The 19395-nt window shown below is 42.4% G+C and overlaps 1 protein-coding gene across 2 annotated transcripts; it reads left to right on the forward strand.

The window, feature by feature from the left end:
• Positions 1-157: 157 nt before the first annotated feature.
• orc1 (origin recognition complex, subunit 1) lies at positions 158-19337 on the forward strand. 2 transcript variants are annotated; one of them, XM_023954430.2, is made up of 17 exons: positions 158-470; positions 758-885; positions 1601-1773; positions 2153-2588; positions 2665-2920; positions 4488-4550; positions 5552-5659; positions 5787-6051; positions 6130-6236; positions 6844-6945; positions 10336-10507; positions 12669-12776; positions 14811-14960; positions 16639-16758; positions 16831-17000; positions 17088-17175; positions 18932-19337. In XM_023954430.2, the coding sequence occupies exons 1-17, from the start codon at positions 376-378 to the stop codon at positions 19124-19126; spliced, it is 2736 nt and encodes a 911-aa protein (XP_023810198.1). In that variant the 5' UTR covers positions 158-375; the 3' UTR covers positions 19127-19337. The 2 variants fall into 2 exon arrangements, with proteins under 2 accessions (XP_023810198.1, XP_023810199.1); XM_023954431.2 differs by lacking the exon at positions 12669-12776 and having other exon boundaries at positions 160-470.
• Positions 19338-19395: the final 58 nt, after the last annotated feature.

Raw genomic sequence — 19395 nt, forward strand, 5'->3', positions numbered from 1 at the left:
TCACTCGTTACCTTTAGAGGTAGTCCTTTTTTTCTTTTATTATTTCTCGGTTTTGAATTCAAGTCGTGTGGTGTTATTTTATCTACGTAGTGTACATATATATATTTAAATCTATTGCGAGAATAAATATTTCTACATTGAAATCAAGTGCAGCGCGTTGGTGCAGTTTGATCATCCTATCGGTAGGGGGCGGTAAGGCGCGCAATGTGTTATCTGTCTCTGAAGGCTTTTCGCGGGAAATGCGGTTCCCTTCCCTTCGCTTCCCTCGGCTCTTTAAAACTCTCTAAAGTCCTGTTTATTTGTCACAAATTAAAATTCTGTTTCATCCTTAAATAACGTCTGCGGTGTTCTTGTGAAGGGATAGAGGAAAGCAGGATGAAATATTTGACAAGACGCAGAGCCAAACGCGTTTACGAGTGGCGAGGAAAACCTCTGAGTTTTAACAGGAAACTAAAAACCTACGAATATGGGTGAGTTTTATTTTGGTTTTACTATATTAGACTAACCTGTTACATTTTACGCTGCTGTGCTGCTATAAACATTATAAGATATAGCATGTTTTACTGAAATGTAGTAAAAATAAATGGCGGTACTACAGCAGAGTTATGAAAGTAAATATATATATATATATATATATATATATATATATATATATATATATATATATATATATATATATATATATATATATATAAATATAAATAAAAGGTCTCCACGCTTCTTACAGGATTGAGGTTTATTTATTTTTGTGTTTTAGCTCTCTAGTCATCAGCATGGAGGGGGTCCCGGGGACTATGGTCATTCAGCCCGGTCAGCACATCCTCATCGAAGGAGAAGATGACGACAACCCCTACGTGGCCAGAGTCCTCCAACTGTTTGGTGACGGTGAGTCACTCGCCGGCGGATGCACCACCACACCCAAAAGATGATGAAGAAAAGCGACAAAACTCACAACCTCTTTATATTCACAACTAAAAAAAAACCTTAAAGCAGGACGAAAAGGGCAATTATTTTACAGGATGGGCTTTTGAAAAAAGGCAAATGTTGCTGAAGTGTTTAGAAAACCACAGACGAGTGGACAGGCACACCAATGACGGGGATACTAAAGAGAACAGACGGGAATGAGAGGAAAACCCCACAGATGACCCCACACAGTTCACAGCAGCAGAAGTGATTGGCTAACGGTCATTCAGGACGGCCACAGAACTTTATCAAAAGAGGAAAGTTTGAAATCATTTCCTAAAAATTAAAGTGCTGTTTGCAACATTTTTACTCATAAATCAAAGTGATGTCTGATTCAATGTGTAAGTCAGGCTTTTACTTTGAAAATGCATTTTGCATTTTACTATTCAATATCAACATCGTTCATTTTTAAGTTAAATTTGATTAACTGAGTGGTGAATTTGGTCATGCATTTTAAACAGTGAATTTTGCAATCAACGGTTTAATATAAAGACAGAAATTTCCACTCCTTCTCTGTTAGAACTTTCTTTTAAAGTCGATTAAAGTCTCCTGCATTTGAAATGCTCCACTGAGTTTTTGTGTCAGATCTCTAATGAATTTGCTAAAGAGCCCAATTATGTCCACCCGCTTTCTTTAGAGAACCAGGAGCAGAAGAAGGCGCTGGTTCAATGGTTCGTCCGCTTGTCCGAGGTGCCTTACAGCAAGCGGACGCTGCTGGGCAGAGAGCCCCACCCCAAGGAAATCTTTTTTTACCAGGGACCCAGCTGTGAAAACGAGGTGGATGCTGAATCCATCCTGAGAGCCGTGCAGGTGAGCGTCCCGCCCGATACTCGTCTTTACGGGTTCATGACTTTATTTCTCTGAGGAAACTGCTCACGGCTTCATTTGAAAATGAAAATGCAGTTAAAAGGAACTGAACTCCAACAAAAGTCTAGATTAGCAGAGAAAACACGTTTGGTTGATAAGAAAATTGAGATTCTACAAAACGGCGATATTTAATTTAGTGTAAACCGTTAGCTAAAACAAGTTATAAGAGAAGGAATGACAGAGGATCATATCATAGCAGGAAGGCCGGCTTTGAGCGCGTGCAGAAATTCTTGTCAATCCTTCATAAAACAGGAAATAATGAGCTACTGGGATGTTGGAAAAGCTACTTGAGTTTTTAAGGGGGTTTTTTTGTGCCGTTTAGGTGAAACACGTGGACAACGCCGCTCCGTTTCCTGACTCTGACACGGAAGAAACGCTCTACGTGAAACTCTCCTGGGACTCCAGGAGGTTCAGCGTGCTGGACTCAGCTCAGCTTCAAAATGTGGATGAACGTTGCCCTCCTCTTACCCGCACCAAACCCTCCCTTCCTCCATCCCCGCCTCGCTCCCCGCCTGCGGCCACGCCCACCTCCAGAGCTCGGTCACTGCGCTCGCTGCCCACGCCGGACCCCGAGGTCATACGGAGGGCCGCGACGGCGGAGGTGCAATTCAGCAGCGCGAGCGTGGGGAAAGCAGCGTCCGTGGAGGTGGAGTCGCTTCACTCTGCCACCAAACTGTCGGCTTCAAAATGTCTGAGCGCCAAGAGGAGGAAGATGACCTCCAGGACGCCTGGCGTCCGTAAGAAGCTGAACCTCAGCAGTGAGTGTCTGCACACGACCTTCCAGACTAAAAAAAAAACAGTCTCCAAAAAATCTCAACAATCTTTTCCCACCAGGTCCAGAGAAATCCAAAGAGGACTTCCTGAACCAGCTCCTGGACGAGGAGCTGAACTCTGAGGTGAAGCTGGCCCACAGGCTGTCCTCCTCTTCCTCCTCCCTCCCGCTGTCTTCAGCCCTCACCTGCAGCCTCACGCCGCTCAGGAGCGCTCGCAAAAACAGTGCTGCTGAGGCAGCCAGCCGGCTGAAGCTGGCACCCGTCCGCCTCAACAGACGCTCCTCCACGGAGGACGACAGTCCTTCAGAGACCAGCAGGTGAGTTTTCTGCCTTCCTGTCGCACATTCGCTGTCCTCTGGCATGAAACCAACTTTATTTTCATGACCTGATTAAAAATAAAATCTATTTTTCTAATTAGAAAAACGTTGTTAAAACAGAAAAATACATCTCTACCAGATCACAAGTGAAAAGATGTGTTGCTAAGTATTGGTAGTTTAGTTTCTGTTGTGTTCAGAATCTGTATAATCAAAACCAGATCAGCTGTCTGACTCAGTGAAGGAGACTACAAGAATGCTGCCCTCTAGTGGAAGGATTGACATGTTCCAAATCTGATTGGTCTCCAGAGAACACAAAGACAAACCTTAATTTTGCTTTAAAAAGAATCTGGATCATCTCTGGAACCTTTGGACAATCGTTCTGTCATCTAAAGAGACGTGTGTCACCATCAATCTAGCTGTGACTACTACCATTGTAATATTTTAACACGGCGGCGGTAGTGTGATAGTCGGGTGTTGGAGAACTTCATCAGGATCTCAAGCAGCAAAAAAATAATCCAAACCCACCAGCAGGACCACACCTGACAGCTAAATGAATAATTTGGAGCAGACTGTACAATAATCTGAGATTCTGCTTTTGTTTTTTAAGCAGTTATGCCAGCAAACATCGTCCCCACGCAGAAGAAATGCTGCAGTTCTTGCTGCTGGATTTTTGCAGAGGCGGTTATTAGGTTTAGCATAAAAATCCCTTTATTTTCCTTGTTTCCTAAAGACGGCAGGATTGGCTTGAATCTCGTCGTCCTCCGTTCACACGTCTGTCGCACCGGATACAAACCAAAAGTTAAGGGAGGAAGTGTTTTTTTCTAAGCTGGAAGGAGTCAAAACAGCTAAAAAAAAACCTTTTGAGGTCTGAAACTGAAAACTGGAAATGAAACTCAAATTGATCAAATTTTTGATGACAAATATTAAAAAAGAAAACTATGAAGAAATTCTTTAGGAGAATAAAATACTGATAAAATTGACGTGTTTTGTGTTTTTAACATGTAACATTTTTCTGATGATGGAGGTCATTAGTAAAGAATATGAAGCTTAAAACTGCATTTATCGATAAACATCACCAACGTTGGGTTTATGTTTGTTTTCAGACGACTTTTGTAGCCGTAGTTTCAGTTTTTAGGAACAAAATATCAGATTTAGAATAAAAAAACTTTGCAAAGCTGATGTTAAAGGGCCAGCTTTTAAAAAAGAAAAATAAATTGTAGATGAAGTTTCAGGTGTGGTTGGGTATTTTTGGTTTTTACTTTTTAAAGTGTTTTTTAATGTAAATTAGTTTCAGGCCACAGACACACATTGGCGTCTCTTCAAGTTGAGGGAGGAGCCTAACGACAGTTTAACGAGCATCACCGTAGAAACAGGAAGGAAGGGTTCAGGTTTTTGGGGGAACACATTTAAAATGCGTCCTCCTGGAAACGTGATGGTTTCATTTCTGGGTTTTTATTGATTATTGCTGCATTGAACACTCTGTGTAGCCTTTAAATACAGATAAAAGGGGAAAAAAGCAACATTTGTAGGAGCAGAGGAGGATGATGTTTGTTGTGTTTGCTCACAGAGCTTCCACTCCGTCCCGAAGGAAAGAAGTGAAGAGCGTGAAGGAGCCGACTCTGGGCGTCCTGTGAGTCCCTCTAACCTCACATTCTGTTCATCGGTCCACAACTCGAGTGTAAAGACTTCTGCATGAAAGAGAAACTCCCAGCTAAGCTAACCAGAGAGCCGGTCTACAAAGTATATATATTTTTAGAAAATCTTAAAACTGCTCAAGAATACGTAAAATAGCAAAAAAGTTTAATCATAAAATTAAGTAGAAAGATGCTCACTAGAAACCTTAAATATAACAACAGCAAAGTGAACTTTGTCAATTTTACGGCTCATTTCACAGTTTTGTGCATCTAAAAAGCTCAGAAAGTTTAAATTCCAACTTATTTTGTGAAGTTGAAACACATCGGACCAGCGTAGTCCTGAACTTTCTAGAGAGAAAAAATACCCAAAGTTACAAGATGTTAAATACAAAGACTTTATAAGAAGATTTATTGATCTTGAAAAAAGTCTGCTTTAATGTTAAAAAGCAGTGATGCTTGTAAAAAAAAATAAAAAGGCTGGAAAAACTAAAACAAATTTTAGGAAAAAGGACTCAAACAGCCGCTATGCTACAGAAGCTTTGGAAAGTGTAAAATGACAAAGATTTCATGTTCAGATGAGGCAAAACATTCAAACTTACTAAACACAACAGCCTAATGTAGTGCCGAAGCAGTTTTATGAAACTATAATTTCTTGATCTTGGATGACAATAAGAAATGACAAAAGCTTAATTTTGGTATAAAACATTGGAGTTAATGAATAACTTCTTTAATATTGAATCTACTGAAGCAGTTGTTTTATAAAGAGCACGAAGGTTTAACCAAACCTTTGTAAAAACTGCACTTAAACTATGAAATATTATGTAAAAAGGTCATAATCTGCCAACATATTTATTAATAAAAGACTTATTCAGTTTGAGTTGAATAAATATAAGTTTTTTTTTCTTGCACATTTATTTTATAAAGACATACTTCGTACTTTTCTAACCCAGTTATTTCAAAATGCTGATTCATTTACTGACATTTTTTTTTCCTGCAGACCTGAGGCCGACTGCGAAAGCTCCCCAAACCTGCCGGTTGGCGCCACGCCCAGGAGCTCCAAGAGGAAGTCGGCGATGAAGGTGTCGTCTCGGATCAGAAAGCAGCTGTGAGTGGAGAGATCTGCCAGACTTCACTGACGTTAACCCAGGGCGGGGCCTCGGGTCACATGACTGCACCCCTCTTATGTTTTCATGACCGTAACCTTGATTTTTGTCTTTTCTGTGTTTCCTCAGGAATCTGCTGAACAGTCAGTTCGACCCAGACTCTGACGGAGACGACGAGGACGAGTTTGTTCCCTCCAAGAAGGAGCTGCAGAGCAGCAGTGAGGAGGAGGAGGAGGACCACCACAGTGACAGGGAGGAGGAAGCGGGATTCGACAGCGATGAAGAAGTGGTGAGAAAGAGGAGGCGGTCCTCTGCAGCGGCGCCTCAGACTCCTCGTTCTCGGCAGAAACCCCGCCCGACGACCCGAACGCCGAGGAAGACTCCGAGCAGGAAGGTGAGCCTGGATTCTGAAAGCTTCTCAGAGGAAGTCCGCTGTAGGGTCCTCACCTCTTCATCGCTTCTGCTTCTTCAGGCTCCTCCTAGCACGCCGCGGACCCCTCGCCACGCCACGCCCAGCATCCCCAACAGGTTACTGCCAACCCGACAGCCCGCCAACGTGCTGGAGGAGGCCAGAATCAGGTCAGGAATTATCCGGGTCCAGGCGTTTTTCCACAGCATGTTTATGCTTCTTAGTTTGGAGAAAATGTTTTTTTTAAATCTGAGAATATTCCAGATTTGACTTTCACCTGTCCTGATTTGATTTTACTACTTCAAAAACAACTTTTAGACTTTGAAGCAAAACCCAAAAACCCTGATGTGAAAATCCCAGCTGAAGATCAGAAAATGACACTAAAATACACACAAACAAGTACAGCAGGTGTAGAACATAAAACAGCAGTTTTCAGATTTCTTTAAAGTATTTGTTTCTAGATTTTAGTTTCATGTATTTTCTACTGAGCTGCTCTGCATTTTAGTTTATCTGATTTTTCATTAGCTTAGGTTTCTGCTTGTCTTGTAACCTCATGCCTCTCTTTATTCTTTTTTTTTTTGGTTATATTAACAATCCAGTCGTTTGATGTCATTTTTCTGAGCACGCTCAGTGTTAACAGCATTACCTGCAGCTGAAACGTTCCTCTATACAGTTTCAGATCCCAACTTGGATGCTAACTTGGATACATAGTAATGACAGTATTCAGAGCTCAGTGTTATTATTGTGGTTCCCCCACAATGCATTGCTGTTCCACAGGTTGCACGTGTCTGCGGTGCCGGAGTCTCTGCCCTGCAGAGAGCAGGAATTCCAGGACATCTACAGCTTTGTGGAGAGCAAGATCCTGGACGGCACTGGAGGGTGAGGCTGCTCACTACCTGAGACGGCTGTTTGATCAGGATGTGAGGATGATGATGGTTTAGGACAGGAGTGCAACCTTCATCACTTACATTCAGGTCCATTTTTCACTGACTACAACCCACTAGAAACCACAAAGACTTCCTTTAGAAAAATAAAACACCAATTTGGTTTTTCTTAACTTTACTATTATGATGAATAAATTGTTGTTTTTTGGCATAAAGAAAAAAATATACTTTTTTTAATATTATATAGTTTATAACTTTTAACTGAGCTTCACTTGCTTCCTTTCAAAGTAAAAGACACCCTGACCATATAGGACCATCTCCATGTATCTGAACCTAATGTCATTTTAATGTTTGTGCTGCATCTCAGCCAGAAATTCATTGATTTAACAAACTCAAATTAAATCAGAGCTAATTAAGTGACCGTACCAGATTTTTCAGACCTGAAATCCCTTTTTTTATGTTTTTTTCCAAAAATAGAAAAATCTGCCTTATGATCCAGTGATCCTTAATTCTGTGCTCACTGACCTCCAAATCATTTCTGGTGGTACATGGCGGACAAAAATCTATCCAGATGTTTTAGTTAGAATTTGGTAAACAAGAAGCTGCTCTGCTTGATGGTTACTGCACTCAGGAGCCCGGCAGAGTGAAGCAATGAGCTTCAACCGTTTAAGAATGAGTTGAATAGAGTTTACGGCTCCGGAGCCTCTGGTTACAGACCCCTGGTTTAGAAGGAGAAGTGCAGCTTTTCTTTCTCGTCAGCTTAGTTCATGTAGAGTTGGAAATAAGTACAGAAAGGAGGAGAATCTTTAAGCGTTAAAAAAAATATGGCTAGAATAATTAATAAAACATTGAAGTTCTGTAATTACTGCTAAATAAGCAAGAAGTTGAACTCAGCCCATAAAACTCAATATGAACCCCAAAAATTGTTGCTTAATACCAAATTAGCTGAATAAATGTAAACGTTGCTGTGTAGAAAAAGGCTCATAATATTTTATAATGTCCAAGTGTAAGAATGGAACAGATGGCTATAATGAATAAAATTTTACAATTACATGCTTAAATTAAAATCATTATCCTAAGATGGTAAATTAAAATGAGGTCATTAAAAAAATGAAAAGCATTAGAACAAGAAACGCCTTCTTTGCATTTATGCGCTAAAAAACTCAGGTCAACTTTCGCGACTTAAAGAAAATATGGATCCTTTTCATTTACTGTTTATGATGTTATTCTTTTGCATAAACGACGGTGCGATCTTACTAGTTAACTACATTTCAAGGGTTTTGACTCACAGTGAGGTGCCTGATGGGAGTTTCTACTCACTTCTTTAAATGTCCAGTAGAGGGCGCCAGCATAACACAGAAGAACGAGGAAACGCTTCAGGGGTTTAAACTTTAGAGCTTGATTTGATGTGGCTGATATTAGAACATTACATTTTTATCAAAAAATCTGGCAACAATGGTCATTTCCCACGTAAAATGATATTTAAAAGTTACATTTATGAGAAGTTTATGAAAAGCTTTGACATATCTTCACCAGATGGGAAAGTTTCTCACACTTTGCTGCTCAGTTGAGGCTATAAACTTGGCAGTTGTAATGAACTGCGGCAACCAGTAGCGGTTTTAGGCACGGGCCATAAGGGCGATAGCCTGGGGCGGAAAAATGACGGGGGGCGGCGCCAGCGGCTCAGCCCTTGTAAAATATTTTATGCACCACTATTGGTTTTTTTTTATATCACAGAGTTTGTAACAGCCTGAAACCTGGCGGCGCCCCCACCCCGCAGCTGCGCTCCCTCCTGTCTTTGAGAAGTAGACGCAAATGTGTTTTAGTAGGAGAAGGGAGGGGGCGTGGGGTGAAGAAGGAGAAGGGAGGGGGCGCGGGGTGAAGGGTGCAGGCTGAGAGGTGAGCACGGAGCGCAAACCTGGCTGGATCTTCTTCCAGAGGGGCGACGGTCACAGGCCGTGTAGCGAATTGGCGCCCCACGCGCTCCTGCTGGAAATGTGTGACGAGGGGGGGGGCTGCGGGTATAAAAAAGGTATAAAAAAATCATGCTTTTTGGGTTATTTTTGTGTGATATGCCCAAATAAAAAATGTGAAAACAAAACAATGTTTTCACTAAGGTGACAGTTGGTTTAGTCGACAGACTTGATACCTATGTCAGGACATTTATGCTAAATGCAAAAAAACATCTGAAATATGGAGAAAAAAGGTCAAAGCTGGTGCCCAATTTAGAAAGACAAGAGAAGAAGAGGAGAAAAGAGACAAAGAAAAGGGTATTATCGCATAGCTAGATGCACGTTTTCTAAATTCGAATGCTACCTGCCCTACAACAACAACAACAACGTTGCAGAGGAAAAATCTTGTTTGGTCTTTCATGACCAAAACTGAAGTAGGCCCAAATATTGTAAATAACGTAATTTTTAAGATTTTCTTCGTAACCCTTGTGCTATCCTAGGCACTTTAACATTGGGAGTTGGGTCATCTAGACCCACTAGACAGTGCTCTGAACCTTTTTTGTTCAATGATTTGTGATCTTCACTGGTGTCCATGGATTACATGAAATCTTTCCACCTTTATCCACCTTTGTCATGGTAGGGAGAACACCTCAATGGAAGGGGGGGGGATCATCTAAGATAGCACAAGGGTTAAACGTTTGCTCTGCCTTAACTTGTAACATTAGTTATGATTCGTGTGTCTGTCTGCTCTGCTGTAACACAAAGTTTTTGTTGTGTTTTATTGTTGTATATTAGTTCATAATGTTAAATAAGCTGTGATGGTAGCATGCTGCTGCTGCTGCTGCTGCTGCTGTTAGCTTTTCAAAACTCCAGTTGATCAAGTCATACCTGAGGTCACCAAAGTCTCAGGAGCAACTCACTAACCTGCTGTTGTTAGTATCAATCATTCAGTAGGGGAGCAGATTTCATATGATGACGTTATTGACAAGCTTGCATCAGGAAGGCCACAAAGGTTAGGTTTTAGTTAGTGTTTTCTGTTCTTAGTGCTGCAGTTACATTTATTCTAATGTGTTATTAGTGTGATTTGTAGTTTATGATATTTATTTTAGATTATTTATTTGTGTTTGATTAAATATTTCCTAACTGTATTTTTGCCATGCTGATAGTCTTTTAATTTTTATGTTCCGATAACTGTTATAATGCATTGCAGAATTCTGATAAACATCTTTTTTTATATCAATTTCTTAGTTTCAGTTACAGTAAATGGACAAAGTGACCCTATGGGGGGGGGCGCCAGAGGAGGGTCTCGCCCGGGGAGTAATTCAGGGTAGAACCGCCACTGGCGGCAACCACAGCTCTTTTCACCAGTTTCTCCCCCACCAATGCTGCGCTCTGTCTCCCCCCCCCCCCCCCCCCCCCCCGCCGTGTCTCAGGTGCATGTACATCTCGGGCGTGCCGGGAACGGGGAAGACGGCCACCGTGCACGAGGTGATGCGCTGCCTGCAGCACGCAGCCGACGTGGACGAGATCTCGCCGTTTCACTTCATCGAGATCAATGGGATGAAGATGACGGACCCTCATCAGGCCTACGTCCAGATTCTGCAGGTGGAGGATCTCTTCATTCAATCTTAATTTATAAGTACTACCCTCGCTCCAAAGGTTCCACCTTAACTTGATTGAAAGCTAAATTTAAAAATAAAAAGACGCTCTAATCCAGGGGTGGGCAAACTACGGCCCGCGGGCTGCATCCGGCCCAACTCCAGGTTTGGTCCGGCCCTCTGAACAATATCAGAGACCCATGTTTTTTTTTGTTTAATCTGGCCACACGATCAAGACGTGACATTTTCTTCCCCCCTTCTGCAGACTGTGTCCCGATTTGAAACCCTCTAAACTCTCTGTCAAATAGAACAGAAGACATCTTTCATTTCTGCACCGCAGTTCATCTTTCCCAGTTTAGCTCATTCTTTTAGAGCTATCATGCTGCCTTTTTCAAACAGCGCACCCTGTCCTGTGTCCTGATTGGCTGGAGACCTTGTCAATCAATCTCCTCAGTCCGTGCCGTCTCTCCCGTTCAGAAACGCGGAGCTCTTTAGATTACAGAAATCTGTGATCGATGATCAGATCTTTGTTTTCATTCGAAGATCCTGGACCTCATTTCTATAAAGGTTTGAGAATTTAAACAAGAGAAAAGGGTGAAAATGTTCATGTCTGTCTGAGAAATGTTTATAAAGTGTGCAGTTAGAAGTTTTACTGCCATAAATGTCTGTAATCATTCTCCCTGGATTTCACCAATCACGGTTATATTTAGAACGTAACTCCTGCAATAAACAAGGGAACTCTGTACCGGTGAAGAGGTAGCAGATATATGCGTAGCTGCAGCAGAAGACATGGAAATTTGCTTTTTCGTTAATAATGGATGAGAAACAGACGTGCAGGACTCAGCCCAGCTGCGCAATCTGAGACGTGAGGAGCTGCAGCGCTCTGAGAGTCTTTTATTGGGATTATGAAAGGAGAGGATCGACTATTTATTGTATTTTTTTAAATGTATCAGTATATTTTTCTTGAATTTTTTGTCTTTGAAAATCATTGAGTGTTATTTGGTCGTTGTTTTATTTCATAAATAATGTTATTTATTTTATTAAAAGGATCATGAATGAATTAAACTTTATCAATACAGCACTTTACAACTCCTTTGAGGTACCAAAGAGCTTCACAATAAATAAAAAAAAAGATCTAAAATGGGAACAAACGTTTTAAACTCAAAACTCTAGACTATTCTGTTTTAGAATATAATTTTCAATCCAAATGTTTTCATCTACATTCCATGTTATATCATTCTGACTCCACGCATCTGCTCATGGTCCGACCCTTCTATCCAATTTTAGAACCCAATGTGGCCCCCCGAGTTAAAATAATTGCCCAACCCTGCTCTAATCTGAAGAGAAGTCTGGTTACCATGGAGATTGATCCTGTGCTGCCTCTGCTGTGAACTTGGTGCGTAAGTTGAGGAATGAAGGTCAAACATTCAGGCCTGTGTTAGAAAACTCTTCATTTAGTCATTCTGGACGTCGTCTATGAAGTTGATCTAATCCTAAACTTGACTAAATTAAAGATAAAAATTCTTCTTAGTCTTTTTTTGTTTGTTATTGTTTTGTACTGTTAAAAATCCTCTTTTCCTGCAACATGTTGCTCTCCTTTAAAAATTGCACTTTTTCTTTCAAAACAAGCATGAAAAAACTAAACCAAACTGTTATCTTGTAAAATTAAGTTCCAAAATTTAAAAGGGTAAACTGTTAGTTAAAAACATAAATAAATGAAGGCAGGGAGAAGTTGTGTGTTAATTATATTTTCCAATTTTTCCAAATGCAACACAAAACAGGAGCGATCAATAGAAATGTGTACATCAGGATTTTCTAGAAAAGCTGCAGGTTGTTCATCACAAAGGGAATAAACTGTTCTGTTAAACCCTCAAACATAAAGGTCTGTGCAGCTGAGCATCACCATTTTCACCACTTTGAAAAATTGTTGTCATAGTTACCCAAGTGAATGACTGTGAAACCACAGACAAGCTGCTAAAGATCAATTCAGTGATGCTTGTAAAGGAAGCAACGAGAGTTTCAATGAAAAACATTGAAACTGAAAGTTCATTGTGTTTCACGTTGACTTTGTTTCACAGCAATCAGCTGTTTGTGGGTTATTTGTTTAGAAGCGGCACTTCAGTGATTTTTTTTTCATTCAGTTGAATGACTGTACACGCTCTCTGCAGAAGCTGACGGGTCAGAAAGCCACCGCCGATCACGCCGCAGCGCTGCTGGAGAAGAGGTTCAGCAACCCGGCGCCCAGAAAGGAGACGACTGTTCTGCTGGTGGATGAAGTGAGAAAACCCGCATCAGAGCTCCTGTGCAGCAGGAACTGAATGAGCTTTATGCTTCGGTTTAGAGCCAATCTGCTCGTCCGGAGAGGATTTTCAGAGCAGGGACGGGACCCCCCAGGGGCTCAAAATTGAAAGAGGGCAGCATGTGCAGACATTTGTTTCTTCACACCATTAAGGAATTTTAATGTAAAATCTTAAAATAAAATATTTATGTCATATATAATGCACATCAGTGGAAATCAGACTTTATTAACTCTGTTCACAGTAACACGCTACACACAAGTGTTCACAGTGTTGACATTTACTGTACCTGTGAAGCTCCGTTCACCGTCACCCTCTGCAAAGCGCGTTCAAGCGGCCACTGCCAGTAAAAAGTCCATGTAAACGAACACAAACACACACATTTTGGGCTTCCTTGTTTACAACTTTCACATTCATATGTAGCTCTGCAAGTTTTAATGACCATTTTCAGACTCTTCACACAAACGTGTTGCCATTGAACGAACGTTGGCAGCTAAACCAGGGCGAGGACTCGTATTTGGTAAAGACGCGGTGGCAACTCGCCAAAACTCAAACTCTAGCTGGTTTATCTGTTTTTTTCCCAGACACATTGACGAGCCTGACGACGTCTCCAGTTGTTTCTTAATCCATATCCGCGCTTGCAAGGATGCTAGCGATGAAGTGAACAGTTTTGTTTCGTGCCTAAATCGCGAGACTAGCACCGCTTTGACATTTCAGGTTCTGCTGTGGTGAAGAGAGCGCAGAGCCAGAAAGCGAAGCTCTCAATTTACCGGTTGATCTATGTTGCAATACTTGCCTGCGGTCATGACCAAAAGACGAGAACCCTGATTACAAGCGGCTGAAATGAGCTTCCTCCGTAGGGTGGCGGGGCGGTCCCTTAGAGATCGGGTGAGAAGCTCGGTCACCCGCGGAGAGCTCGGAGTAAAACCGCTGCTCCTCCACATCTAAAGGAGCTAGTTGAGGTGGCTCGGGCATCTAGTTCGGATGCCTCCTGGACGCCTCCCTGGAGAGGTGTTCCGGGCATGTCCCACTGGGCGGAGGCCCCGGGGAAGTCCCAGGACACGCTGGAGAGACTATGTCTCTCAGCTGGCCTGGGAACGCCTCTGGGTTCCCCCAGAGGAGCTGGAGGAAGTGGCTGGGGAGAGGGAAGTCTGGGCATCTCTGCTCAGTCTGCTGCCCCTGCAACCCGGTCCTGGATAAGTGGAAGAATAACAACAACAACAATATTTGTAATGATAAAATTAAAAAAACACCGAGGGTTCTGGGGCCCTTTTTAATACAAGGCAAAAAGGGGCCTGTGCTCGGACACCCAAGGCCCTATGTGTGCATGTGCCTGGACAGAAATGCTCTGTGCATGTCTAGGCATTTGCTCTATGATGATGGCAAAAGGCCTGTGACAGGGTTCTGACTTTTCCCTATCAAAGAGAAGAACCACACGGAGGATGAGAACTTTTGCTAGACTTCTGCAGAAGGAGAAGCCCGTCTGTCTCAGCGCAAAGCGTTTGCTGCTGGCTTCAGAAACTCATTCAGAACAAGAATTTCTTTGAATCCTCAGGAGGTGGAGGTGGTGGCTGTAGTGATGATCTCGAGCTGTCAACGTTTCTCTTAGTTCTGGCTCTGCATTGACTAATGAAACAGATTTTCTTTTCTCAGTCATTTTGATGTGGCTCACATCTTCACGAAAGCAGCTGTCACCTTGGGTTCACTGTGAGAGTCTGTGTGAATTTGAATTTGTGGTTTTTTGGGGGTAGGACTGGCGCATAGGAAACCAGGGTTCCATTCTCAGGGGGCCCCAATGAGCTTCATTCAGTCTGGGTCCTTTGGCCAGACCCTTCACGCTGCTCAAGCCTGAAACTAACTTAAAACCTTGGATAGCGACGCGAGAATGTTAAACCTGGCAGCCCGAAATGTTCATACGTGCACGCTTACATCGATTTTTCCTTGGAAGCGGTCGCTCAGACGTTTTTGAGCCCCGTGTAAAAGTAGCCTAACAGAATCTTTCGATCCTTGCAGTTGGACCTGCTGTGGACGAGGAAGCAGAACGTCATGTACAACCTCTTCGACTGGCCCAGCCGCCGCCACGCCCGCCTGGTGGTGCTGGCCATCGCGAACACCATGGACCTGCCGGAGAGGATTATGATCAACAGAGTGGCCAGCAGGCTGGTGAGAGCAGAGAGCGTTCGTCCCGCAGCAGGTCGTTTGCTGCTGAAACCAAGAATTTCTCTGAATCCTTGATGCAGCGAACTGTCAGATCTAGTTTCATTTAGACTGTGAACTTCACCACTTCTGACAAACATGACGGATCTGTTTCTAGGATGATGTGAGTCAAAGTCACAGATGTGAAACTTTTAGAAATAAACACAAACGTTCTCAATTCCACCGCTGCATTTCATTTACTGCAAATTATTTGTCTTATTTTATTTTAGCAGTTTTTTAAAGTTAATGTAATTTAGTTTTTTTTCTAACCGTACTTTTATATAATAGATTGTATTATTGTTATTAGTTTTTCTTATTTTATGTTTTTTTTTTGGTTAATTTATGCTTTCCTAGCTCATTATGTCCCACAGTCCTGAACTGTAACGACCAGATTGTTTCCCCAGTTCTTGGTTCTTACTGCGCCTTTGAGGGAACCCCCCCACACACACACCCACACACACACACACACACACACACAGACTCATAAATTCCTCTGAATTTCTCCTCACCTCCTACACGGTGAAAATTAAAAAAAAAAGAAAAGGTTTGACATCAGTCAAAAGAAGTAATGAGGCCTAAATCTATAATGAAGCTACTAAATATATTTCAGACTCCACTAATGAAACAAAAACACACAGCTGGGATAGCTGTGAAATTATTATGGGATGGCCACAGGGCCTGTGGCTTTGTGGCCATTTTGTGACAAAGTGTGAAATTGAGTCCATCTCATATTTTCTTACGCTTAAAAAAACAAAATTTTACACATGCGCCACCAGGTCAAGTCTACAACCACAAATGACGTTTTGTTGACCTTTGACCTTGGGAATGGGGGGGAACCATTTTCAATCGGAAGAAAAACTCAAACTGAAACTCCTCCCATGGATTTGAATCTGTTGCCTCCTAACTCCTCCAGATTAATTAGGACTAGACCCCCCCAAAATAAAATGGTTGCTATGGAGCTACAATCAACAGGAACCCGTCATTTTTGGAAAGTGTGTGTTTGTTTGTTTGTTTTTTATGAATTTGTCACCTGCAGCTCTGACCAGGGTGGCAGAAAGGGGAGTGAGGGGCATGTAACAGCCACTACAGGGCAGGTCCAAAGGGTGGGGCATACAACATCGCTCACAGCTTTGATTTTAGTTTTTAGGTTTTTAAATCTTTTTTTATTATCCTGACATTTTTTTTACAGTAGTTGTACAGCCAGTTTACAGACAAAAATTAAATTAAACTTACAACTTCAAATTAAATTACATTAAATTAAATTACAACTTCAAAGTCGTAAATTCACAAAAAAAAGTCATAGCTGTTAAATGTCGAGGAGAAAGTCGTAAATTTATAACTTTAAATCTCATGATATTACTTTTTTGTGTTTTTTTTTTTTGGTCTCATTCTTGTTTTATTTTGAATTCTGTGTGACGTCTGTTCTGTTCTCATTGCCTCTTGACGTTTTGCTCCGGCTTTAGTTTCTTTGCTCCGTCCAGCTTCATGATGAACAAATGTTTCTGTCTTTGCTGGTCGTGGTAGTGAGAGGAGTGCTGGAAGGTGGTTTCTGAGCATCTAAGTGCTGGAAGGTGGTTTTCTGAGCATCTGTGTAGCTATGATGCAGAGCTCGTCCTTCCCTGAGCTGCTCTGTGGATGTTTCCAGGGTTTGACCAGGATGTCTTTCCAGCCGTACACCTTCAAGCAGCTGCAGCAGATCATCACGTCGCGTCTCAACAAGGTGAAGGCCTTCGAGGAGGACGCCCTGCAGCTGGTGTCCAGGAAGGTAAGAGGACCTCTCCTGCTCCGCCCCCGACCTCTGTGTCCCTGCATGTCTCAGGGTTTTCTGCCCCTGCAGGTGGCGGCCCTGTCGGGCGACGCCCGCCGGTGTTTGGACATCTGTCGCCGGGCAACGGAAATCTGCGAGCACTCAGCCGCCGACCCTTCGGCTGCGGGGTTGGTGGCGATGAGTCACGTGATGGAGGCCTTGAATGAGATGTTCTCTTCAGCGTACATCACTGCCATCAAGTGAGGCTCGGCCGTCTGACAGGATTCCTGAAGTAGCTCCAGGGTTCAGATCATGTGACCCCCCCCCCCCTTCCCCACTGTTTCCAGGTGTGCGTCTCTGCAGGAGCAGCTCTTCCTGCGCGCCGTCATCGCAGAGTTTCGTCGGCTAGGATTGGAGGAGGCCACCTTCCAGCAGGTCAGCGATAAACCCGCACAATAACCCACACGATAAACCCAAATCCTCAATGTCTGTTTGTATTGCTTTCTGTCTAAAAACATGAGTGAGCGGTTCTGAAGACACGGCCAATCTGATGAATTGATTATGAATCACAAGATTGCAATATGAGCTGATTCTGAATTGAAAAGGATTTTATTCCATTTTGAATTACTGTAATATAATTTAAAAAAAACATATTTTTGGCTTGGTAAAACATTTTTCCACATAATTAGTGATTTAAAACAACAAATTTGTTACTTTAAAGTAGAAAGACTTTTGGCTGAAAAGATGAAAGAGATCTCTCCATAAATTGAACAAATTAGTTTCCTTCATTTTAGTGAAGGTTTAGTTTTCACTACAGGTTTCCTTGTTTATTGTTCTAAAAATAACCCTTGATGGAAAAATCCGTGAGGTTTTTAGATGTTTTAAGGTTTTAAACCCCCACTACACACTTTACACTTTTCTCAGACAGACGTGAACATTTGGGACACGTTCAGCCTCTCGAACAGTTGAAGAAAAACAAGAATCCAGTGTCGTAGAACTAAAACAAAGAACTGATTCTGATGGAAGATATCCTTCAGCGAGTGTTTTCCTGCAGCCTCCAGCAGTCACACACGTCTACTAATGTTTCAGATTCTCATTGCTCAACAGCGCTGCAGAGCCACTCTTGGTTTCAAGTTACAACCTCCATGAAAAGATCTGTAACATTTGTTTCTCCTGCCGTTTGTGTTGAGGAGCCAAGTCTTTGTTGTTGTCAGTAAACACAGAATTGTGGGTAATCTACTGGTTTCAGCTTTAATCACATGTGGGGTTTTTCTGCTCAACTCCGCCTCTGTAATGTTTCAAGGCACTTCTGATAAATTCCATACAAACTGCCTATTATATCCATTAGATACAATTTTTATACATGTTCTATGAATTAATTCTGTTGCATTTATCATCCACGTATTAAAGTCCGCGTGTTAAAAACATGTAGTGTTATTTTAAACCGGTCTGTGATCACATGTAGTCGACACAGAAGAGCTCATTAGCATATCATGATAGCATCAGTGTGTAACGACACCGCTGTCTCCAAATCAACACTTTTGACTAAACTTTCTGTTGCTGCTGTAAGTCCAACAGGTTCATCCTTCAGTTCTTTCTGGATCCTGGTAACAGATCATCAGCTGAAGCTGAAGCTACATGGGGGCAGAAGTTACGGGGTTGGGGGGGGGGGGGGGGTTGGCTTCTCGTTGTGTTGTGCACCAGTTTTGTTTAGTTTTTTTTTCTGCCTCGATGTAGCTCCTCTTTGCTTGCTACTGTTTTCACATTTTCGCTCTGTTAGGGACCGACGGCCTGACTTTACTCAGAACAACAGGAGAGAGTCGGGAAAATAAAATCTCAATTTTCCCTAAAATAAATCGTCTAAAACAACAAATTTGAATTAATCGATTAAAGCGATTAATCCTGCAGCCCATCACAGCTCATCACCTGCCCTGTAGATATGATGAGAAGGGAACTGCTTCCATCTCCTAGGAGGCCGTTTGATTGGCTGGAATTTCTTTGCGGCTGACCGGTGGAGCTTCTCTATTGATTTCTCTGACCTCCTAGACCAGTTTTTGTCTTCTTAAGGGCTCTCACTACATGCTGATGGACTGCAGACACCTCATGTCTGTTGAGTAAACCTTTGGATTCATCCACCATCCAGTCAGGGTTGTCTGTTTTCAGTAGAGCGGTCGCTGTGTCTGCTCTGCAGGTTTTGGTGCAGCACCAGGCTCTGTGTCGAGTGGAGGGTCTGCAGCCGATCGGCGTGTCTGAGAGCCTGGCGGTATGTCAGCGTCTGGGAGCCTGCCGGCTGCTGCTGCTGGAGCCCAGCCGCCTCGGCGTCCTTCAGCGCGTCCGCCTCAACGTGAGCCAGGACGACGTGCTGTACGCCCTGAAGGCCGACTGATCAAATCCCGCTAAAGTCTTTCCAGCAGAAGCTAGAACCCGTTTAAACCTCCAGGATCCCACCTGCAGCAGAAACCTGCAGAAACAAAAGGTTTCTGTTTTATTTTAAACCACTTTTTATGAAAGACTGTGATTTTACCGGAACATTTGCTGCTTTTATGACTCAAGTTTTTGCTTAAATCTGTAATAAATTTCCTGAAACATTTCAAGAATTTGATCGTGCCTGATTTAATTTTAGACTGAGCAGAAACCGATCTGCACTTCAGACTT

This window comes from Oryzias latipes, chromosome 4 (genome assembly GCF_053564925.1).
Source record: "Oryzias latipes strain Hd-rR chromosome 4, Olatipes_Hd-rR_3.1".
NCBI classification, from domain to species: domain Eukaryota; kingdom Metazoa; phylum Chordata; class Actinopteri; order Beloniformes; family Adrianichthyidae; genus Oryzias; species Oryzias latipes.